Genomic DNA, 20,412 nt, shown 5'->3' with positions numbered 1-20,412 from the left:
AGAAAGCCTTACCAAAGATAAACCAGCAGAGGGTGCTATGTGCTCATGATTAGAAAGACCTTTCACCAATTGCTCCATTTTTTTTTTTTTTTTTAATGTGTTGTTGATGCTGGAACTTGTTGATGTATCATTGCTGTCTTCTCTTTATCTCCTGTGCTGCCTCTGTGCCAGTGCACAATGGAAAGGGTATTAGGTTAACTCCCAATGAAAAAATACAACCCAGCAGGGGTAGGTTTCATTGAAATCAACTGCCAACTTCCCTCTCTTCCCCACACAGTCTCCTTTTGCACAATTTGGTTTTGTCATTCCGTTGGTAGGTCATTCCTTACCCATCCTCTGCATCTGCATTTCCCTTCCATCCTGACCCTGCATTATTACTTGGTTATCTTTTCTTTTCTGTTTTTTTGCCTATATATGGTCACATGTAAACTTACTTAACGTGTGTGTGTGTTTTCATGAAAATTAGGATCAGGTGTGGACAAACCAATTGGAGAGGTGTGTATCCACATTGAGCTTTACACTCATCCAAAGAGTGGAGAGAGGAAAGTTACTGTTAAAGGTCAGTCTGAGTTTTTTTTTTTAAAGTGATGTAAAAAAATGTGGCATTTTAAGCAACGTTTGCTCTTCAGCTGACAACATTATCCTGTTGCGCATTTATTGCTACAGTTGTGGGGGCCAGTGACTTAAAATGGCAGACGTCTGGCATGTTCAGACCCTTTGTGGAGATCACCATGATCGGTCCTCACCTCAGCGACAAGAAACGGAAGTTCCAGACCAAGTCCAAGAACAACAGCTGGTCTCCCAAGTTCAATGAAACCTTCCATTTGTAAGTCCATTTGGGGGTTTTTTTCTCCAAATTTTGCAGTTTATGAAAAAATAAACAAAACAGAAAAACTTGGAGAAACTAATTTTGGCTGCAACTCATATGTAATTCAAATCTATATGTAAAATGTATATGTCCATTCGGGGATTTGCACAACAGTATTTTGATTGATTTCCACTAGAAAAGTAAATATAAAATCAGGTCAGTGGGTCATTGATGTTGAAACACTACCTGAAAGTCTTTTGCAGCTTTAAGCTGACAGATACACCATTAAGCTGTTGGAGAACTCAAAGCACATAACACTCTGTTCTCTCTTCACAGTGTTCTGGGTAACCAAGATGGCTTTGAGTGCTATGAGTTGCAAGCATGCGTCAAAGATTATTGTTTTGGTCGTGCCGACCGGGTGGTGGGTTTGGTCGTGCTGCAATTAAGAGACATCATGGAGAAAGGCAACTGTGCCTGCTGGTGCCCTCTTGGACAGCGCATATACATGGACGACACAGGCCTCACTGCCTTGCGAATCCTCTCTCAAAGGTCCAATGATGATGTGGCCAAGGAATTTGTGAGGTTGAAGTCAGAAACTCGATCAGCAGAGGAGGGCAGATGAGGATATCTGGAGAACAAGAGGGAAAACAAAAGGATGGAAAATCTTCTCCGATTTTTATTGTAGATGAAAATGTGGACTCTTTCTTGGACCTTTGATGTGTCTTAGCTGCTGTTGACTGTTTGGTAGTGGGTTGCCATTTCTCTTACATCACTGTTATGTTCTCACCTTGTTTTTTTTGTTTGTTTGTTTGTTTTTTGACCAACAGTCACTTTGCAGTGTTCCTCAAACATCCATATTATTTGCTTTTCAGCAAAGAGCCACATAAATGCTGGCTCACTCAAGCTTCACACTCAACAGCTGTTTCACAGGTTAGTGACCACTTACTCAGCTATTTAACCTTATTTGTAGCTCCTTTGTCATCAGCCGGAGCGGCACGGTGAGCATGTCATAGCCTCAAGGGAACAGATGATGCCAGGTCCTGTTGAAGGGCCAAACAAATCTCTGCACCTCCCTGGTGCAGAGATTGTGCAATAACCCCACCTCACCCCCAAACTGTGGCCAAGTGTTTTATGCCTTACACTCTGCAAACTGTGAATATGTGAAGTAAAATAGGCTTTTAAAAACCATATTCTCTATCTCCTTTGGGTGATGGTTTGGGTAAATGTGAAAATACTATGTTTTATCTTATAAAGGAGTGTTTTGTTTGATGAATGAACGAGCACTAGCTAGGACACAATCCTGGTCAAGTACTGAATACTTTATGAAATGAAGGTACTTAAAGTAATAAACCTTAATTTTACTAATTTCACAGATCAATTTGAAGGATTAATTGGTTTAATGTGTGCCTTGCCATGTGAAGTTTCCAGCCCTATTTCCCTGGGAAAAGGAATAGCTAGATATAAAACCTAAGGGAATAAAAATCAGTAACAATAAGGTTTAACTAAAATCCTCATGAAAATTCACTGTGGAAGTTGAACAAGAGTGCTATTTGAGCCATATTTATTTAGCTCATGTGGCCTAGTATAACCATGATGGTGTAACCATTTTATTTATTTTTTTATACGTATTTATTTTTGTGTTTCAAAACTTGTGATGGAATTATTGTTTACCACCAAAAATGGACGTATTTACCACGACAGTGTCAAAGGATTTGCACAGTGGTTGGCCTAAGCTGCTGATGTAGCCTAAATTGGGCCTGGATTGCAGCTTCATAACAAGTTGAAATACACACCCTCAAACTAAAAGTGACAAGCAAGTGCTTGTCATGCAATTAATAACCAAGGTAACCATGTGTGTCCTTGATTTAAGAGATAATTGTCTTGTTGAATCATTCATTTAGAAATAGTAGATATTGAACTTTCTTCCAAAAAATAAAATCTTCATATCTGGACAAATATTTAAAGTTTACATATATAATTCTGTCCTGTTTTCTTCTACTCTTTGGAGTGGCCTTACTTTGATGAAAAGATAATAAATAAAGAAAAGTAATCTTTTTTTGCTTTGTTTTGTTTTCTTTTTTTAAAAGCCCTTGTATTTCCTTTGGCTTACAGCAATTATGACTAGCTACTTCTTTGCCCATATAAATGTTCATTGTCCAGTTTTCCAAGTGATTTTCCATATCATTTTATTGGGTATATTTATCTGGGTTAGGTTTTCTTTTTAATGTGTTATAGTTAGTGTTACTTTATTCTTTCTGATGTTATAAAAGCTTTCCTTGGTCCTCTTTATTAGTTTACGATGGGGTTTTTTTTCAGTTGTGTGGACTGAAGTGATGTGCGTCAGTGTTGTGATGTGATGGAAAATGTGAATGTTAGACTTAATGAAAAATGATTATTGCTCTATTATAAAACCCTCAGTGCGTGCACATTGTGAAACTGGTCACAACCACAACTCAAGGCTCCTCTTTGTTACAGTGTATTAACCCCTGTGAATAATTAACGTTATTGGTTTAAGAGGGTCAATGTTTCACAGCCATTCTCCAAGCTACATGTTCCTTGTGCCAAGTTGCTACTGTTTATTTTTGATCGCTTTTTTTGTGTTTTCAAAATTTTTAAACCCCTGTGCTATCACTGCTGTAGTTATCAAGTACAGTATGTAAAACACTGTACTTCATTATTTGTGTAATCTTTGTCATTATTGTAAACTGTTGTTGCCATGTAAACATTCCAAATAATGAATTTTGTATAAAATATTTAATAAGTATTTATAAATCTTCTTGCCTGCTCTTTCTCCCACTACAATATGATAGCTTTTTCATTTCACCCAGTGGGTTATAAGAATGCAAATTCTTTGTTATTTTCATTACCACAAACACAGTTGCATTCACTTTTATTGTTTGACGATAGGATTGCAAGATATAAATAAATAAAGCGTAATCTGACTTGTTTAAATCATCTGGGCACACTGGCCCTTTTTCTTGAACTGATGCTGAACTCAGAGAAATAACACCCATCTCTTCATATAGTTTTGGCTTTGGGTTGTACAGCTGTGGTCGGAGGTTTTCGTGCACTCATCATGGGCATGAATGTCATAGTAATTTGGTGCTTTTAATGATTGATTTCCATGGTAGAATGATTGCGCAGCATGCCTTATCTGATAGCCCTGTGTTGGTGTTGCTCCTGCATCATCATCATCATCATCACAAAGTCCAGGCCTGTTTACCTATTGACTCATTATTGGTCATATTCGACTACAAATGATAGTTTCACTTTGCTAGCATAAAAAGGATTTGTTCGACATTGCTCAGTGGATTGATTGGAACTCAGAACAATGGGGAAGTGCAAGGAACTCAATGAAGATCTAAGCATGACAACTGTAGATTTACAAGTTGGCAAGGTCTTTCTAAAGAAATGCAGAATACAAGATTATCACTTCAAACAATTGTAAATACAGGTTATTCAAATGTGTCACCACCAAAGGTTTCTTTCAGAAGAGAGCGTGACAAACTTGGACACAATTGGGTGTTCCAACAGGACGATGATCCCAAACACACATTAACATTTAATGTTTAATTAAGTTTAATGGCATTATGTTTTTGGACTAGTCTTCCCAAAACTCCAACCTTATTCCTGTTGAAAATGACTACAAGTCAGGTCCATGCCAGGAAGCTAACCAATTTTGACAAAAGTGCTCAAAAATTCACCCAGAATTTTCTCAGAAGCTTGTTGTTACCAAAAACATCTAGTCAAGATACAAGTTCATAAGGGATACTTACCCAGGGATTATCAGGCGTGTATGTATATACTTGAGCCTTTATGTATACTTTGGCCCTGTGTGGATTTGAGAAAACCCTAAGTAAAACTCAACTCATGCACCCAATTCTTATTTTTTAAGTTACTAAAGATCTATGTTGTACATTCATTCCACCCTGGGGGGAAAAAATCTAAGAAATTATTACAAGGATGTCTTATCACAAAAAACGATCTTAAAAATGTCTTATCACAAACATGCCACAGAAATGTAACATTTTGTTAACATCCATGTGCATTTGTAAAGATTCACTTCTTGCAGCGTGTTTTGACCATTTAGAAACCTAATACGCTTGCATGTCCTCTGATATCAAATGTGCTTTCATTCATCCAGTTTGTTGTTACCAAGCAGAGAGCATGCACACACATAAGCACACTAAGTAAGAGGGTCATGTTGAGGTCCCCTGGATCTACATATCAGGCATGAAGTCAACCTATTTCAAGCTGTAATGACCACTTGGTAGTAAGTAGTTAAATACATAATTATATTTTATTTATATTAAAAGCAGCCTACTAGGGTTTTCTTATGGTCACAAAGAGGTAAAATTAACTGAATTTAAGAAGCTAAAACTGAACAACTGTTCAGTCTGAACAGTGTGCAGCCACCACAGGTTGTGTTACATACATGATTATGATAACATTCCCTCTGATTAGCTGAAGCACTTCACCTTTGCTGTTGTTTTACTGCCTTTCCTGTCCTGCACCTGCTCAAAATCCAAGTCCAAAGATCACTGTGCTGTTTACACAAGCTCTGAGCTGTTAGGTGCAGGGGATCCCTGGTCTTCCTGTATGAACTTGAAACTTCTGGTGTAGGTGCGACTACAACGCTTCACCTGTTGTTCCTGTTGTCTTTTATCCTGGTGGAAGCCTCAGTTGAGCTTCCTTTCTCTGTTTGGGACTAAACTGACACTTGGCTTTCCAGGCAATAGACAAAGGCCTGGATTTACTTTATCAAAGACGTAAGTAAAAGGAGGGTTAAAATCTTTACCTTTTTCACTGTCTTGTTTATTCAAACACATTTATCTGTGTGCGAGGAGGACCCAGGGGACAAGAGAAATTATATTGTTGTTTCAGGTATGTGACTAAGTTTCATTTGTTTTCAAACTCAGAAAACTATGATGTTATGATTTTATTTTATTTTATTTTTTTTGTCAGGAACCATCTCAGAATCTGAACCCTTTAAATCTGACATCATTCAGACTGATCTAATATTTTTGTGAGTGCAAGAAGAAGGATCAGTTAAAACATGCCAAAGAATGAATTATTGCTTCCTTGTAGATTTTGTTTTTCCTTCTTAAGAAATTAGGTATCAATGCAGCGTAGCATTGAAAAGTTGGGTAGTTAATTATTTTTTGTGCTGTTATGCATTTCATTGTCAACATTTTGTATTCTTTATGTCCCACTGATAAACATTTTTCCAGTAAAATTCTATAAAATTACAATACCTGCATATTATTATTGGTAGATTACTGGACAAGTCAAATGGTCAAGGGTACATCTCTATCTTAATCTGTGTAGTAAGGGATTATTGCACCTTATGTTTAACTACAGTACCAAGAGTTTAAAAGGCCTCTGTATCTTTACAGCTTTGGAGCAAAGATAAATTGTGGGGAGGGGTGGAAATCTTGTCAAGTATGTGACTGATATATGTCTACCTATAGCTGGAGAGATATTTTTGGCTTTGTGAAAGCTCAGGATTATTATTTTTGGGATGTTCTGTCTTTCCCTCATCGCCATTTTAAAAGGTGTGCTGTACATATTAAATAGTTCCACCTTTTCTCTATTAATTTTTAAACATTATATCGCAGTTCTAAACAAACATGACCTTCCAGGAATTAACTGGTTCCCTCTCACTTTTGCCTCGCTTTTTGATATAGAAACCCTTTTGGTTTGAAATGACTCACTAATTAGAACTGAAAAGTGGACTTTTTTCCAGGTTATAAAACATGGAGAACCTGAGTTAAAGATGGGAACTGTGCTGTCATACTTTGGACAGTTGTGCGGACATGGAAATAAGGAAGGTGAGATTAGATGCACTTAAACTTTGCTCTACTTTACTGCATTGTTCAGTTACTTTATGGCTGTCTCAGTTTTAGTTTTATTTATTTATTTTTGTGACATGCAGTGCACATTTCAAAATGTTGCTGGACTAACAGCACTGAAATGTTTGCATAAATTAAATTTGAGTTTGTCTTTCCTCAGTACTGCTGTAACATACAGTAGCATAAACTCTCTCCTGCTCTGACTGCTTTACTCTCTCACAGAGAAGGAGAGATGCTTGCGGGCTAATGACAGAACTTTCAACCTATCTTTCCGCTATGCTGTAAGTATATAAACAAATGTTATCATGCCTATTCAGCAGATGACAAGAGGAGGTTTGGACACACCCTCAGCTCAATGCTTTGCTAGTTTGGATTTGATTACTCAACAAGAACAAATGTCAAGTGTCACAAAGACAACTCTTTGCATTTACCACTCAATGAACATAAAGTTGTGTATATTTGCATGTTATGACTGAGCTACAAAGCATCAGTTTTACATAAATTGTAGCTGAATAATAAAAAGTTTTGTTGAATAAATCTGAGTTGTATGCAATTATTAGTGAAATCCTAGAAATCTTAGGATTTTTACTGTACCTTGTTGCTGTGTCTGCCGTAGAAAACAAAAATGAAACTTTAACATTACATTACAAACATTTAAATATTAAATCACAGTGATTTTTGTTAAACTGACATCAGTCATGTAACTTTCTTCTGTCAATTTCTTTAACTTCAGAACAATGCCATCAAGACCTCCAAATACAACATCTTCACCTTCCTGCCACTTAATCTTTTTGAGCAGTTCAGGAGGCTCGCTAATGCCTACTTCCTCTTCCTCCTTATCCTTCAGGTAGACATGTTGCCATTCTTGTCAGAATGAATTGCATGCTTAAAAATAGTTATTTTATGCTGCAGATAGTTATGTGAATGCAAATACTGGCTTATAAAACAATCAGAGTTCAAACTCCACGTTGAACACCATCTTTTTAAAATGTTATTTGATTTTAAAATTAGAAATGACACATATTTTCTTTTGCTTCTTTATCAAATTATTTTTTTCAACACGTTATTTAATGTAAACCATACACTGAAATGAGCTTTAAGGCTTTCAGTTTTCAGATTCTTAAAAGCTTAATTATCAATGTATTAAAACAGCATATGTAACTGTGTGTGTGTGTGTGTGTGTGTGTGCGTGTGTGTGTGTGTGTGTGTGTTGACAGTTGATCCCACAAATCTCCTCTCTGTCATGGTTCACCACAGCTGTCCCTTTAATATTGGTGCTGTCTATAACGGGAGTCAAAGATGCCAGTGACGATATAGTAAGTTGAAATTGTTATTAACAATAGAGAGATCCTGCTCATTATGAAAACCAAAAATAAGGAACTAATATCAGATTTGGAGGCAAACAGTATCTTTTTCTTGTGTCAACTGAGCAGAACAGACACAAATGTGACAGAAAAGTCAATAACCGGAAGGTGGACGTCCTCATGGATGGCCAGTAAGTCTTTGGAAACCCAAATGAAAAAGAAAAGAATACCTTTTGTATGAAGAATTATGCAGTTTTGGATTCATTTCTGTGTTGTATGCCTTTGTTCCCTTCCCTGACAGACTCAAAAATGAAAAATGGATGAATGTTCAGGTTGGGGACATAGTCAAACTGGAGAATAATGAGTTTGTCACAGTAAGTTTGGGGAGGCTATAGTAAAGATTTGAAGGAAGTGAAAGAAATTCATTTCAAAAGTAAGCTCCAAACTAAACTCAGTGCTTGTATTTCTTAGGCAGATCTTCTGTTGCTGTCTAGCAGTGAGCCCCTTAATTTAGTTTATGTGGAAACAGCTGAACTAGATGGGTAAGTGTGCTGTACTGTGGTGTTTGTGTAAATGCTAAGTTGACAACTAATGTCTGACACTTTCTTGGATTTCCCTTGGTCTTCCCCAGAGAAACCAATCTGAAGGTGAAACAGGCTCTGACTGTAACTGGAGAGTTGGGAGACAACATTGAGGCACTGGCTGCCTTTAATGGTGAGAATCTGAATGAGACAACACACAGTCTGATTTTTGAAAGTGAAGCCTGTTTGTGTCATTGGGAAATGTCATAGGGGAGAAAAACAGACAGAGTTTTTTGATAAAGTAGTATTTCACCTGTTTAAGCTTCTACTGAGTGATTACATTTTTCATGTCTGTGTAGGTTTTCAGTCATCCAGGTCATGGTAGTCTAAGAATCTTGGAAAGAAAGCGACTGGGCTTCTTTACGTTTCTTGAAACGTAAAGAATATTCAAACGGAAAGAAGCTTTCTTTCCACGCATATCCTCATGTATTGCTTTTCTCTACCAATGTAAAAAGCAGGTCCTGGGTTTTATTTATTTGTTGTTTGTTTGTTGCTTACTTGAATAGATCTGTATACATTCACTAGCCACTTTGTTAGGTACACCTGCACACCTGCTAATTAATCTAATCAGCAAATCACATGGCAGCAAGCCAATGCATTTTAACATGTGGACAGGGTTAAAATGATCTGCGGAAGTTCAAACTGGCTATCAAATGAGGTAGAATGTTGATTAAAGGGACTTTGAACGTCACATGGTTGCTGATGCCAGATGAGTCTGAGTATTTCAGAAAATGATGATCTGCTGGGATTTACCCACATTTGTAGGGTTTCCAGAGAATGGTCCACAAAAGAGAAGATATCCAGTGAGCAGCCGTTCTCTAGGCAAAAATCCCTTGTTGATACCAGAGGGCGGAGAAGACTACCCAGACTGCTTCGAGCTATCCTCTAACTATCCTGTGAACTGTTTAGAATTATTTGCTGACACTGATCTCTGTTTCTCAGGTGAAGTACGATGTGAACCTCCCAATAACCGTTTAGACAAGTTCAAAGGGACTCTGACTGTGAACGGAGAAAGATTTGCCTTGGACAACGACAAAGTGCTGCTCAGAGGCTGCACTCTCAGGAACACTGAGTGGTGCTTCGGTCTGGTCATCTTTGGAGGTACACTGTGCACTGCAACTGTGTACAATTTGCAATTTGAGTGATTTTTTTTTTTTTGGTCTTTGGTCTCTGATAATAATGTTTGAAGTTGTACATAAGAGACTAGAGCAGGAAGGAGATGCAGCCAAGGTGTGTAGAAGAAAATCTGACACTAATAATCCTTTCCAGGTCCTGACACTAAACTCATGCAGAACAGTGGAAAGTCAATATTCAAACGGACAAGCATTGATCACCTGATGAATATCCTGGTGTTATGTGTGAGTTTACACAAGCACAAATACAAAGAAAGTCACATAAAGTCTCAATTAATAGATAACTTATAGATGGTGATTTGTTTTTCACCTGAGTGACAAGAGTAATATTGTTTGAATAATCAAGAAGTGTGATATTTTTATTCCATCAGATCTTTGGTTTCCTGGCATCTATGTGCTCCATTTTGACCATTGGCAATGCAATCTGGGAAACAAACGAGGGCTCTGTGTTCACTATGTTTCTTCCTCGTGAACCGGGCATTGATGCTCCTCTCTCATCATTCCTCATCTTCTGGTCTTATGTCATTGTCCTTAACACAGTGGTACCAATTTCACTCTACGTCAGGTAAGTAAAAATAATGAAACGAGAAAACAACCAAAGTTGGTTTGAACACTTGAGTCTTGTGCTAATATGTATCACATTTTGAAATTTTACCAATTTGTGCTACATTGTTAGCGTGGAGTTCATTCGTCTGGGAAACAGCTTCTTCATAGACTGGGACAGGAAGATGTACTATCCTAAGAATGATACTCCAGCTCAGGCAAGAACCACCACACTCAATGAGGAGCTAGGGCAGATTAAATACATCTTCAGTGACAAGACTGGCACTCTGACACAGAACATCATGACTTTCAACAAGTGCTCCATTAATGGAAAAGCTTACGGTGAGCAGCTTTGCTTGTGTAAAAATTAGTAAGGCAAATGGAAACACATTGGTTGAACAACTGATTTTACAGTACATTTATCATATATTCAGGGGACCTCTATGATTTCTCTGGACAAAGAGTGGAAATTACAGAGGTGAGAGGAAATTACATCCATTGCATTGTTTGTGAACTTTGTTTAAAGAAAGTATTGATCCAACTTTGTTGTTTTGGCTTTTCTTGCAGAGGACAGAAAGAGTGGACTTCTCCTGGAACAATCTGGCTGATCCAAAGTTCAGCTTTCATGACCACAGTCTGGTGGAGATGGTGAGAAGTGGAAACCCTGAGACTCAGGAGTTCTTCCGCTTGCTATCCCTGTGTCACACTGTCATGCCTGAGGAAAAGAAAGAGGGTGAGGGGTCCCCTAAAAGACATCTTCATGTCATTTACATTTCAGGAGAATTTCAAAATATTCTTGGAGACCATTTAAAAACTCCAAATTCAGTGCAATAAAAGACATACAGGTACATGGAAATGTGCTCCACCATGCAAATGTTCAAATTTTACCCTTATATGCCAATTAAATTGTCATCTCTGTTTTACCTGGTAGGAGAGCTCAATTATCAGGCTCAGTCACCTGATGAAGGCGCTCTGGTAACTGCTGCGAGAAACTTTGGATTTGTGTTTCGATCACGCACACCAGAAACCATCACAGTCGTAGAGATGGGCAGACAAGTCATCTATGAACTTCTGGCCATTCTGGACTTCAGCAATGTTAGGAAGAGGATGTCAGTGATAGGTGAGATAACGGGTCAGCCATACTTTTTTTGGCCATACTTCGTATATTCAGAAGATAGACAATTTCTCATTTCTGCATGACATTACGTCAAACTTTGTAACTTTCCCTGTAACTTCCAGTGCGCAGCCCAGAGGGGAAGTTGACTCTATACTGCAAAGGTGCAGACACCATGATCTTTGAAAGACTGCATCCCTCCTGTAACAAACTGATGGAAGTAACCACTAACCACCTCAATGTGAGTGATCCAAAGCATATAAAAGTAGCTTGAAGCTAAAGTCAATGAAATTTTAATATAATTAATATAATTTAACATTTGACTTATTTCAATTATCAAACAAAAACAGGAGTACGCAGGTGATGGCCTACGTACACTTGCTCTTGCATATAAGGACTTAGACAAGACCTACATGATAGATTGGAAACATCGCCAACATGAGGCCAGTGTTGCCATGGAGGGACGTGAAGAAAAACTTGATGAACTTTATGAAGAGATAGAGAAAGATATGATGGTTAGTACACGTGCTGAAAACTTTGTCACATCGCTAGATAATCTGACAGACCAATTTGCTGCTTGATGACCTACCGGTAGTTTTTCAGAAATTATACGTAATACCAGGGATGTCAAATTAATTTTACATCGGGGGAAAATATAGCCCAATTTCATCTTAAATGGGCTGGACCAGTCAAACTCTGCTTGTCCCCAGTCAATGTTAATAAGTTTAACTATACATTTTGCCTTGAGATATCTTATAATAAAAAAAGAAGTGCAATTTCAACAGTACGCCTCAGATTTTCTTACATGATTGTGGCGGGGTGTGGTTTGCGATACTGCTGCAGGTGCGATTGACCCACCTGCCCAGCATCTGCAATGACACCTCGCCAGGTTAAAAGTTTGGAGTTCTGGTAAATTTTGTTGTTGTTGTGGTAATGTTGAGCTGGCAGCAGGAGAGCTGCAGCTCTGTGTGTGTTTGCACAGCAACCGTGTGAGCGTTAATAAAGTATGCTGAAGAGCATGTTTATGCCATCGGGTCTGCCGTGGTCATTTACAATGATAAGAAATGCTTCTGTAGTAAATGAAATAAATCTATCAGCATAAATCTTTGAGCTTAAATTTTAAGACGTGAACATGTAAAGGTACAGAAGAATTCTGGTGGTTTGTTTTCCCAGAATGTCCTGTACTTATGAAACAGATTTTTTTTTGTTGATTCAGAGGAATTGTCCTGCCATTTAATCTTTTATGTATTAATTAATTTCTGAGGTGAAGTATGAATGGCCATGGGGAAGTCTTTATCAGTAGGAAAAGCTGTAAAATGTTTGAAAATGCAACTGAAAAAGTCCAAAATTCATGCCATCCTTTTCATCCTTTTTCCAAAGTTGTTTCCAGATTAAAGTATTTGCCAGGCTGATTCTGGCACCTGGGTTTGTTTGACACACCAGCTTTAGATTGTGTACTAATGTTACAGTGAAACCAGCATAATTTGTGATAAATGTATAAATCTACATCTGTGACTTTAGCTGTTGGGAGCGACAGCTGTGGAGGACAAGTTGCAAGACGGTGTACCACAGACCATTGAGCAATTGGCTAAAGCTGACATCAAAATCTGGGTGTTAACTGGAGATAAGCAAGGTCAGTGTCACTTTATGTTTCTTCTTATTTAAGCTTTTTTTTGTAGATTTAAGATTTATTGATTGAAAATTATTTTACTGTTCAACAGAGACAGCAGAGAACATTGGCTATTCCTGTAACATGCTAAGAGAGGAGATGAAGGATATCTTTGTTGTCTCAGCCAACACTGCTGAAGGAGTCAAAGAGGAGCTAAAGTGAGTCAGTTAGAAACAGATAAGGATCAACTGTCAATCAGAGGCTTTTTCATCATACAATTAATGACGCAATTTGTCAGTTTACGAATTTCAGTAAACTTAAATTAACTAGAACAACACAAACAGGAACTCAACCATTTGAGGCTTGATTCATTAAGTTACTTTTCCTACAGCTGTAAGATAAATTTGTAGCTGTTGTTTTACAATATTTTTGGATTAGCTAGATTTGTTATTGTTAACCCATTGCAGTGGTCCCTCAGTTATCGCGGTAGTTACGTTCCAAAAATAACCCGCGAAAGGTGAAATCCACGAAGTAGTAGTAGCCTTAAAAACAATTATAATAGATGCTTTAAGGCTGTAAAACCCATCACTACACACTTTGTACACTTTTCTCAGACAGGCATGAACATTTTCACACTTCTCTCTTGTTTCAAGTTCAAACCTTCATAGAAAATAAGTCCATTATAATAGAATGAAACCAAAGGCAACCGCGGTTGACTTTGACGGTGCAAAAACGTTTCGTCAACATTGTTGTGTTTGTCGGGGAGAAAACGTACAAACATACACTACAAATTTGACAAGCTGAACGCATTCTGTACTGTACAGGAGACACGGCACGAGACTGATTGACAGTGGTCTACAGCCAATCAGGATGCACAACACAATGCGCTGTTAAAAAAAACACAAAACACTATGCAAAATTGCATGGAAAAAAAAAATCAGCGAAACAGTGAGGCTGCGAAAAGTGAACTGCGTTATAGCGAGGGACCACTGTATATCATAATTTGCTGCTTTACTTACAGGACTGACTTTTTATTATTGTTTTTTTTTATTTTGGAAAGGGGGGAAAAAGAGCAAACCTCTGTAAATTCTGTATAATACATCACAACTTTATAGCTAAAAATCCAAAGCTTGACATCCATGCCTTACATGGTTGTGGTTACTAGGTTGGGATTGAACATTCCTACCATCATCTATGGTCCTCAGCGGGTAGTAATGTGAAAAATTAAGATTGTGGTTACAAGGTATGGGAATAAGCTACTTCTGAAGGGTGTATGGGTTCAGACTTCTTGTTAGGATGCTGTGGGGGAGATTCAGAACAGCTGGCTTGGCAATACCTCCTTGTGCACTTAGAAGAGGTGTGGCCATTGTAAGGGAGGTTTTGACATGTCTACTTAGACTACTATCGCTGATAAGTGACAAAAATGGATGAGTGGTTTGATTGATGACTGAATACAAATACAGTCAAACCAAAGTCATCCTCAGAGTTGTGCATGTTTGATTGAATTAAAAATAAAATAATAATTGAATGAATGGAAACACAATGTGTGCAAATACAGTCCGTCTCAAAAGGTTGGTTTAGATATTTTTGACACTCTTTTTAAAGGAGAAGAGAGAGGCCACTAAAGGAAAAATGTGTCTAAAATCGGCAATTAAGAGGATAGAAAATATTTTTTAAAATTACACACTGTTAGCCTGTTAATCTTTAGGCTCATCTTATATCTTTATTTTTGTCTTTAAGAAAAATATAGTTAACAAATGAATTGTGAACTTTTTATCAGGTCATGTTTTCTGTCCTCATGTTTTCAGGAATGCACGACTAAAAATGTGTCCTGAAGCAGCAGAGGAGCCATCTGTGTTTAAATCTCGAGTAGGCCTGTTTTGGCTTAAAAAGACAAAGACTATGCAGGACGAGAAGGTGGATGGAGATTATGGACTAATTATAAATGGGCACAGTCTGGTAAGGTGTTTTTTTTTTTTGTTTTTTTTTTAAGCAATATTACTATTGTCAGCAAATGCTGAAAATCCCCTGCTAGTTGACCTGTAGAGGTCACACTGTGTGATCAGAAAATACATATTGTTTTTTTTAAAGCCCGATTCTCTTATGTTTCTTAAACTTAGAGATGAATGTAGAAATGAATGGAATTCTCTTGAGGTTTTAAGGTTGCACTACGGAGTCTTGACAGATGACCTAACTCCAATCCCTTCTTCCCTTCATCATCAGGCCTTTGCACTGGAGAAGAACATGAGGCTGGAGCTGCTGAGGACAGCATGCATGTGTCAGACAGTGATTTGCTGCAGGGTCACTCCGTTGCAGAAGGCCCAAGTGGTTCAGCTGGTCAAGAAATACAAGCAGGCTGTCACTCTTGCCATTGGGGATGGAGCCAATGATGTCAGCATGATAAAGGGTAACCTGTGAAGTCACCAATATACAGAGCTGTATTTTCATTACAGCTAACCAGCTGGGAAATATGTAGCTGATATTGGGTATTTTATTATGTATTTTATTTGCTTCCTTTTCTTCCTGCCAGTTGCTCATATTGGTGTGGGTATCAGTGGGCAGGAAGGCATGCAGGCAGTGCTGTCCAGCGACTATTCCTTTGCCCAGTTCCGTTACCTTCAGCGCCTCCTGCTGGTGCATGGCCGCTGGTCCTACATACGCATGTGCAAGTTCCTTGGATATTTCTTTTACAAGAACTTCACTTTTACACTTGTCCAATTCTGGTACGCCTTCTTTTGTGGTTTTTCTGCACAGGTGAGATATATGGATTGTAACTATACTATAATGTAATTTAAGTAGCTTTTGTAATGGGACATAAAGTGTTTATCAATCTCAATGAGAGAATTGCATCACATTCACCTTTTCTTAATGTTGTACTTAAATGTTCATCATGGTTGTTCATAGACTGTTTATGATGAGTGGTTCATCACCTTCTACAACATGGTTTACACAGCTCTTCCAGTCCTTGGCATGTGTCTCTTTGACCAGGTATGTAGATTACAAGTAACTATCAGTTTTTGGTTGACTTACATAAACCAGATTATCATCTCATACTCAGGTCTCTGTGTCCACTGAGCTTTCTTATCTCTTTCTCTAAACCTTGTTTTGTGCAGGATGTAAATGACCGTTGGAGTTTATACCATCCTCAACTCTATGCTCCAGGCCAGAAGAACCAATACTTCAATAAGAAAGCTTTTGTGAGCTGTGTAATGCACAGCTGCTACAGTTCCTTAATCCTCTTTTTTATTCCATGGGCTTCCATGCATGACACAGTCAGAGATGATGGAAAAGAGATTGCTGACTATCAGTCTTTTGCTTTATTGGCACAGACTTGTCTGCTTATTGTGGTGTACACACAGGTGAGAAATACAGCTCTCGTTACTAGAGGCATGCTTGGTAATGACATATTTATTGTGAAAACATAGAGAATCACAGAACTTTGCCACATTATTTGTCCTCCAGTTTTTTTTTCAGTGAACTGCACTGCATTTCTATACCATAAATCCATGTGCACTCATTGGATACTTTTTTAGGTGCACGCGGTTATTATCACTTTGGGCCTTTTTTTGCCTGCAGAACTGCTCATTTTCATTATGGCAAATTTTCAAAAAAAAAAGCCTGAAGTATTGATACAAGTGTTGATTCCAAGCCTACCATCTAAATGTTACTGAGATTCATGATACCAGGCAATGCTTTTGTTCTTCTGTATGCCATGGTTGCCGTGTTATTTGAGTTATTGTTGCTTTCCCATCATCTCGAAGCATTCTGTCAATTCTCCCCTGGCATCAACAATGCATCTTTGCCCAGAGAACTGCTACTCACTGGATGTTTTCTCTTTTAGAACTATTCCTTGTCAACCCTAGAGATAATTGTGTGGGAAAATGCCAGTAGATCAGCAATTTCTGAAATACCCAATCTAGCAGGCAAAACCACACCACATTCAAAGTAACTTAATTAGCTTTTTTGCCTCCCTGATGCTTAGTCTAAACTCCAGCAGGTAGTATTGACCATGTGTACATGTTCAAAAGCATGGAGTTCCTGCCATTTGATTGGCTGGTTAATAAACAGTTGAACCGGGGGTACTTAACAAAGAGGCTACTTAGTCTACAGACTAATCTGCTATAACAGAAACATTTCCATTCTATGTCAGTCTCTAAATTTGAGTTTATGTAAAGAAATAAGTACACAGGACATTAATAATGATAAAAGTAAATACTTTTCCAGCTGTGTCTTGACACCTATTACTGGACAGCAGTGAACCATTTTTTTGTGTGGGGAAGCATGGTGGCCTACTTTGCCATCACATTAACCATGTGCAGCAATGGCATGTTTTATATCTTCACATCTTCTTTCCCCTTCATTGGTAAGTACATTTACTATTTTTAGTATGTTTGCCACTTTAATGTTAATTTAATGAAGTTATCAAGTTTTTTTCTATTCTAAAATATTGGTACTTTAAAGGAGACATGAGTACATTAAAACAGGGTCATACGAACTAGCATTTAGACAAAAAAGGTTAGATTTGTGCTGGCTGTATCCTGGGATTGTGTATGTAAATTTCATCATCCATTTATGCAGTTTGTGACGTTACTTTCTTATATACTGTAATACTGTAACATTGTGTGATTCTGACATTATTGGATTTCAGGCACAACAAGGAACTCTTTGAACCAGCCTAATGTGTGGCTCACCATATTCCTGACTTTCCTCCTCTGTATCCTGCCTGTTGTTGCTTTCCGCTTCATATTTATACAGCTTCGTCCTACCATTAATGACAAGGTAAAAAAGCACTTGGGGCAGCATGTAAAACCATCTTGTCTTCTATTCACCCTTTTGTCTTGTACACCAGAAAGTAGGGTATCCATAGTAAAAAGTCTACATTAAAAAAAAAAAAAATTCCTTGTTTCTTTTTTCTAGGTGAGGTATAAGATGCGTACAGAGGAGCTGCCTGTACCGGCACCTCGTCGCTTACGGAGAAGGCGTAGTACTCGGTCAGGTTACGCCTTCTCTCACTCCCAGGGCTACGGTGATCTGGTAACATCTAGAAAATTCCTGATGAAACGCCCTACCAAGAGAGCTCCTCTGTTCACCCAGACAGACTCTTCCATATTTCAAAATCAGCCACAGCACTACCGCACTATTGCTGAGGAAGCTGAGGAGTCACAGAGTCACAGTCCCTAAAACGGAAGCACACAGGGACTGAAACACAGACAGTATTTTATTTTCCTAACACTGGAGTCAACCTGGCACTGAAGAAAAGATGGTGTCTTATAATGTGTGAATGTTGATATCTCTGTGAAAATGTTGAATTTGCCACAGAGAGCACAATGGTTGTTTTTATTTTTGTGCTTAATAAGTACAATTTTCATATTGTGCAACTTGAATTATTACTTGCCAGTTTCTAAAGCACACTTGAAGATTTTACAAAGATGTTCTACCCTGGTTTTAGTTAATTTCATTACAAATACAATCGGCTTGTGGATTAGGATAAAAAAAAGGTGGATGTAGTTTGTTTTGTTTTGTTTTTTTCTTAGTTTTGAAATAGGTTTTCAAACTAAATAGCTGAGAAATTACAAATATAGGAAGTTTTATTGATTTTTAATACAAAGTATATACTAAAAAGTTGTGTGTTGGCAGTGATCTTGAATACTGTACTATACATTGTATATACATTATATATACTGTAGTTATTTACATGAGGATTATGTGTTATTATATTGTGTTAATTATTTAACATTCAGTCCTTCATGAATGTATAACTTAACCTGGCACCACTACAGTCACATTGGTCATGGCGGACAGCCAGTTATTAGTCTTATCTCTGTAACTGTTTTTTTTGTTTTTTTGTTTGTTTGTTTGTTTTTGTTTGTTTGTTTGTTTTTGCCTTTTCATAACCTTATTTTTAAAAGAGAAAACCAGAATAAAAGGTGTTTTTATATTTAGCAAGGAACTGAATTCTGGAAAAGTGGATTGGTATAAAAAGGAGATATCTAATTTTCTAATCCAGGCTTCAAGCAGATGTGGATTATAGTCATTAACAGTTGTTAAATCATTGGACCATGGTTCAGGATGGTTCATGTTAAGACTTTGCTCATACTCTCTGAGTAATAAATTGCTTTTTCTAGTTCCAGCTGATCATCAGCAGTCAGTTGAGCTGTAATGTATTTGTTTATGGAAAAACACAGAAGTAGTGTATGTGTGAGCTTCCTCTTTGTTGACACTCTACATAGTAAAAGCAGTTAATGACACACAAGGACTGTGAACTCTGAACTCATGCACTGTTTTCACACTGTGTTGATCAATAAAGCCCTTCAAAATTGACTCTTTCACTTTGCTGTCTTTTATTGACTTAATCAATCGAGACCAAAATATTTCCACAGCTGGAAATGTTGAAAAGGTTGTTATAGTTCCTGACTGTATCCCTCAACAGGCCAAGGTTTCCTCTCATCGGTTACATGAATTTGACAACAGCTTTATTTCACTAGTTTTTCGACTTTTTCTTAAACTTATTTATTTATTTCCATCTGTCCCGTCATGCTGAATGTACTTATGTGTACTTCAGTCACACACTATGCAATGAATAATTAATTCTGTTTCAAAGAAAACATGAACCAAGACAGAAATTCTTTGAAATAAATGTGTGGTTTTATCAACTTATCAGGAAGTGTTGAATCACAAAGCTCAGACTTGTGGATCAATCTGTTTTCATTGTTGCATTGAATCTACACATTTAGACCAGATTAGAGCAGTTGATGCCCTCAGTAAAAGAACTGGTCCCTCAGTTTTATTCTCATTACTGCTCACTGTGGATAATGCCTCAGCAGTTCCTCGACTTCTAATGGGACACAGACCAGATGCCTTCTTTGTTAAGGATCAGCAAGCTCCAAGTTGGTGGCAATTAAAAGTATGCTTATCAAAACTGAAGCTGTGTCAAAAGATAAAGAAGTTTAAAAAGAGGTGTAAGGATATGGTCTTTATATGTATAAATTAGAGGAAAATGTTTGAATTTAGTTGTTATCTCATGTTTTTCCAGATTTTGCCACAAACATTCCAAAAAATGGACTTGTTGCTGATGTGTGGATGTAAAGTTATGTAGTATGAAAAGTATGTAGTATGAAAAGTATGTTAGTTTGTTCATAGCACTAGGTGTTTATATCCCTTCATTGCATGCGAGAAATCTGCAGCTTAAACTCTATGGAGCAGTCCGCTGGTGACACTTTTCTGGGTTGTCGAGTGGGTGCAAGGGAGTCCCTTCTTCAAGATTTCAATGATAGGCACACAATATCTCCAGAAGGTTCCAGACATCCGGCAAATGTTATGCTCCTTTCACAGTTGAGGCCCAATTAGAGTTCTTTTTTTTCAGAGCCACTGACTGACCTTTTCACTCTCACTCCCAGAAAAGCCTTGATGTTGACTGGTACAAATCCTCTGCAGCCTGCTTCGACCGGTTGGACCTTCAATCAGCTGT

General features: G+C 37.7%; 2 protein-coding genes across 9 annotated transcripts in view; both read left to right on the top strand.

Moving 5' to 3' along the window:
- LOC134630970 (protein unc-13 homolog B-like) overlaps nucleotides 1-3,745 on the top strand; it is a 69,138-nt gene extending 65,393 nt beyond the window's left edge. For 5 of the 8 annotated variants that reach the window (XM_063478817.1, XM_063478815.1, XM_063478814.1 and 2 more), the window contains 4 exons: nucleotides 172-228; nucleotides 467-559; nucleotides 667-826; nucleotides 1,145-3,745. In XM_063478817.1, coding sequence (XP_063334887.1) covers nucleotides 172-228; nucleotides 467-559; nucleotides 667-826; nucleotides 1,145-1,430 — 596 coding nt within the window. In that variant the 3' untranslated portion in view covers nucleotides 1,431-3,745. The remainder of the gene's footprint in view (nucleotides 1-171; nucleotides 229-466; nucleotides 560-666; nucleotides 827-1,144) is intronic. The other 3 variants (XM_063478824.1, XM_063478823.1, XM_063478825.1) reach the window with 2 other exon arrangements.
- A 4,384-nt stretch (nucleotides 3,746-8,129) lies between these two features.
- LOC134630971 (phospholipid-transporting ATPase ID-like) lies at nucleotides 8,130-18,267 on the top strand. Its single transcript, XM_063478826.1, has 23 exons — nucleotides 8,130-8,155; nucleotides 8,266-8,338; nucleotides 8,436-8,506; nucleotides 8,596-8,678; nucleotides 9,488-9,646; nucleotides 9,815-9,903; nucleotides 10,050-10,243; nucleotides 10,355-10,563; nucleotides 10,656-10,699; nucleotides 10,789-10,954; nucleotides 11,153-11,341; nucleotides 11,461-11,576; nucleotides 11,686-11,850; nucleotides 12,857-12,968; nucleotides 13,057-13,162; nucleotides 14,753-14,903; nucleotides 15,168-15,351; nucleotides 15,475-15,698; nucleotides 15,849-15,932; nucleotides 16,058-16,303; nucleotides 17,169-17,307; nucleotides 17,593-17,731; nucleotides 17,867-18,267. Exons 1-23 carry the CDS (start codon nucleotides 8,145-8,147, stop codon nucleotides 18,123-18,125), a joined length of 3,213 nt encoding a protein of 1,070 aa, XP_063334896.1. The 5' UTR covers nucleotides 8,130-8,144; the 3' UTR covers nucleotides 18,126-18,267.
- The last annotated feature ends 2,145 nt before the right edge of the window (nucleotides 18,268-20,412 follow it).

Source organism: Pelmatolapia mariae, linkage group LG7 (assembly GCF_036321145.2).
Source record: "Pelmatolapia mariae isolate MD_Pm_ZW linkage group LG7, Pm_UMD_F_2, whole genome shotgun sequence".
NCBI lineage: Eukaryota > Metazoa > Chordata > Actinopteri > Cichliformes > Cichlidae > Pelmatolapia > Pelmatolapia mariae.
This window is presented reverse-complemented; position numbering and strand designations above follow the sequence as displayed.

What these genes read in the sequence shown, in the direction of transcription:
- LOC134630971 (XM_063478826.1), top strand. An exon ending in GGCACTGGCTGCCTTTAATG is followed by an intron (nt 8,679 to 9,487) that starts GTGAGAATCTGA and finishes TCTGTTTCTCAG; the next exon opens with GTGAAGTACGATGTGAACCT. An exon ending in CGGTCTGGTCATCTTTGGAG is followed by an intron (nt 9,647 to 9,814) that starts GTACACTGTGCA and finishes AATCCTTTCCAG; the next exon opens with GTCCTGACACTAAACTCATG.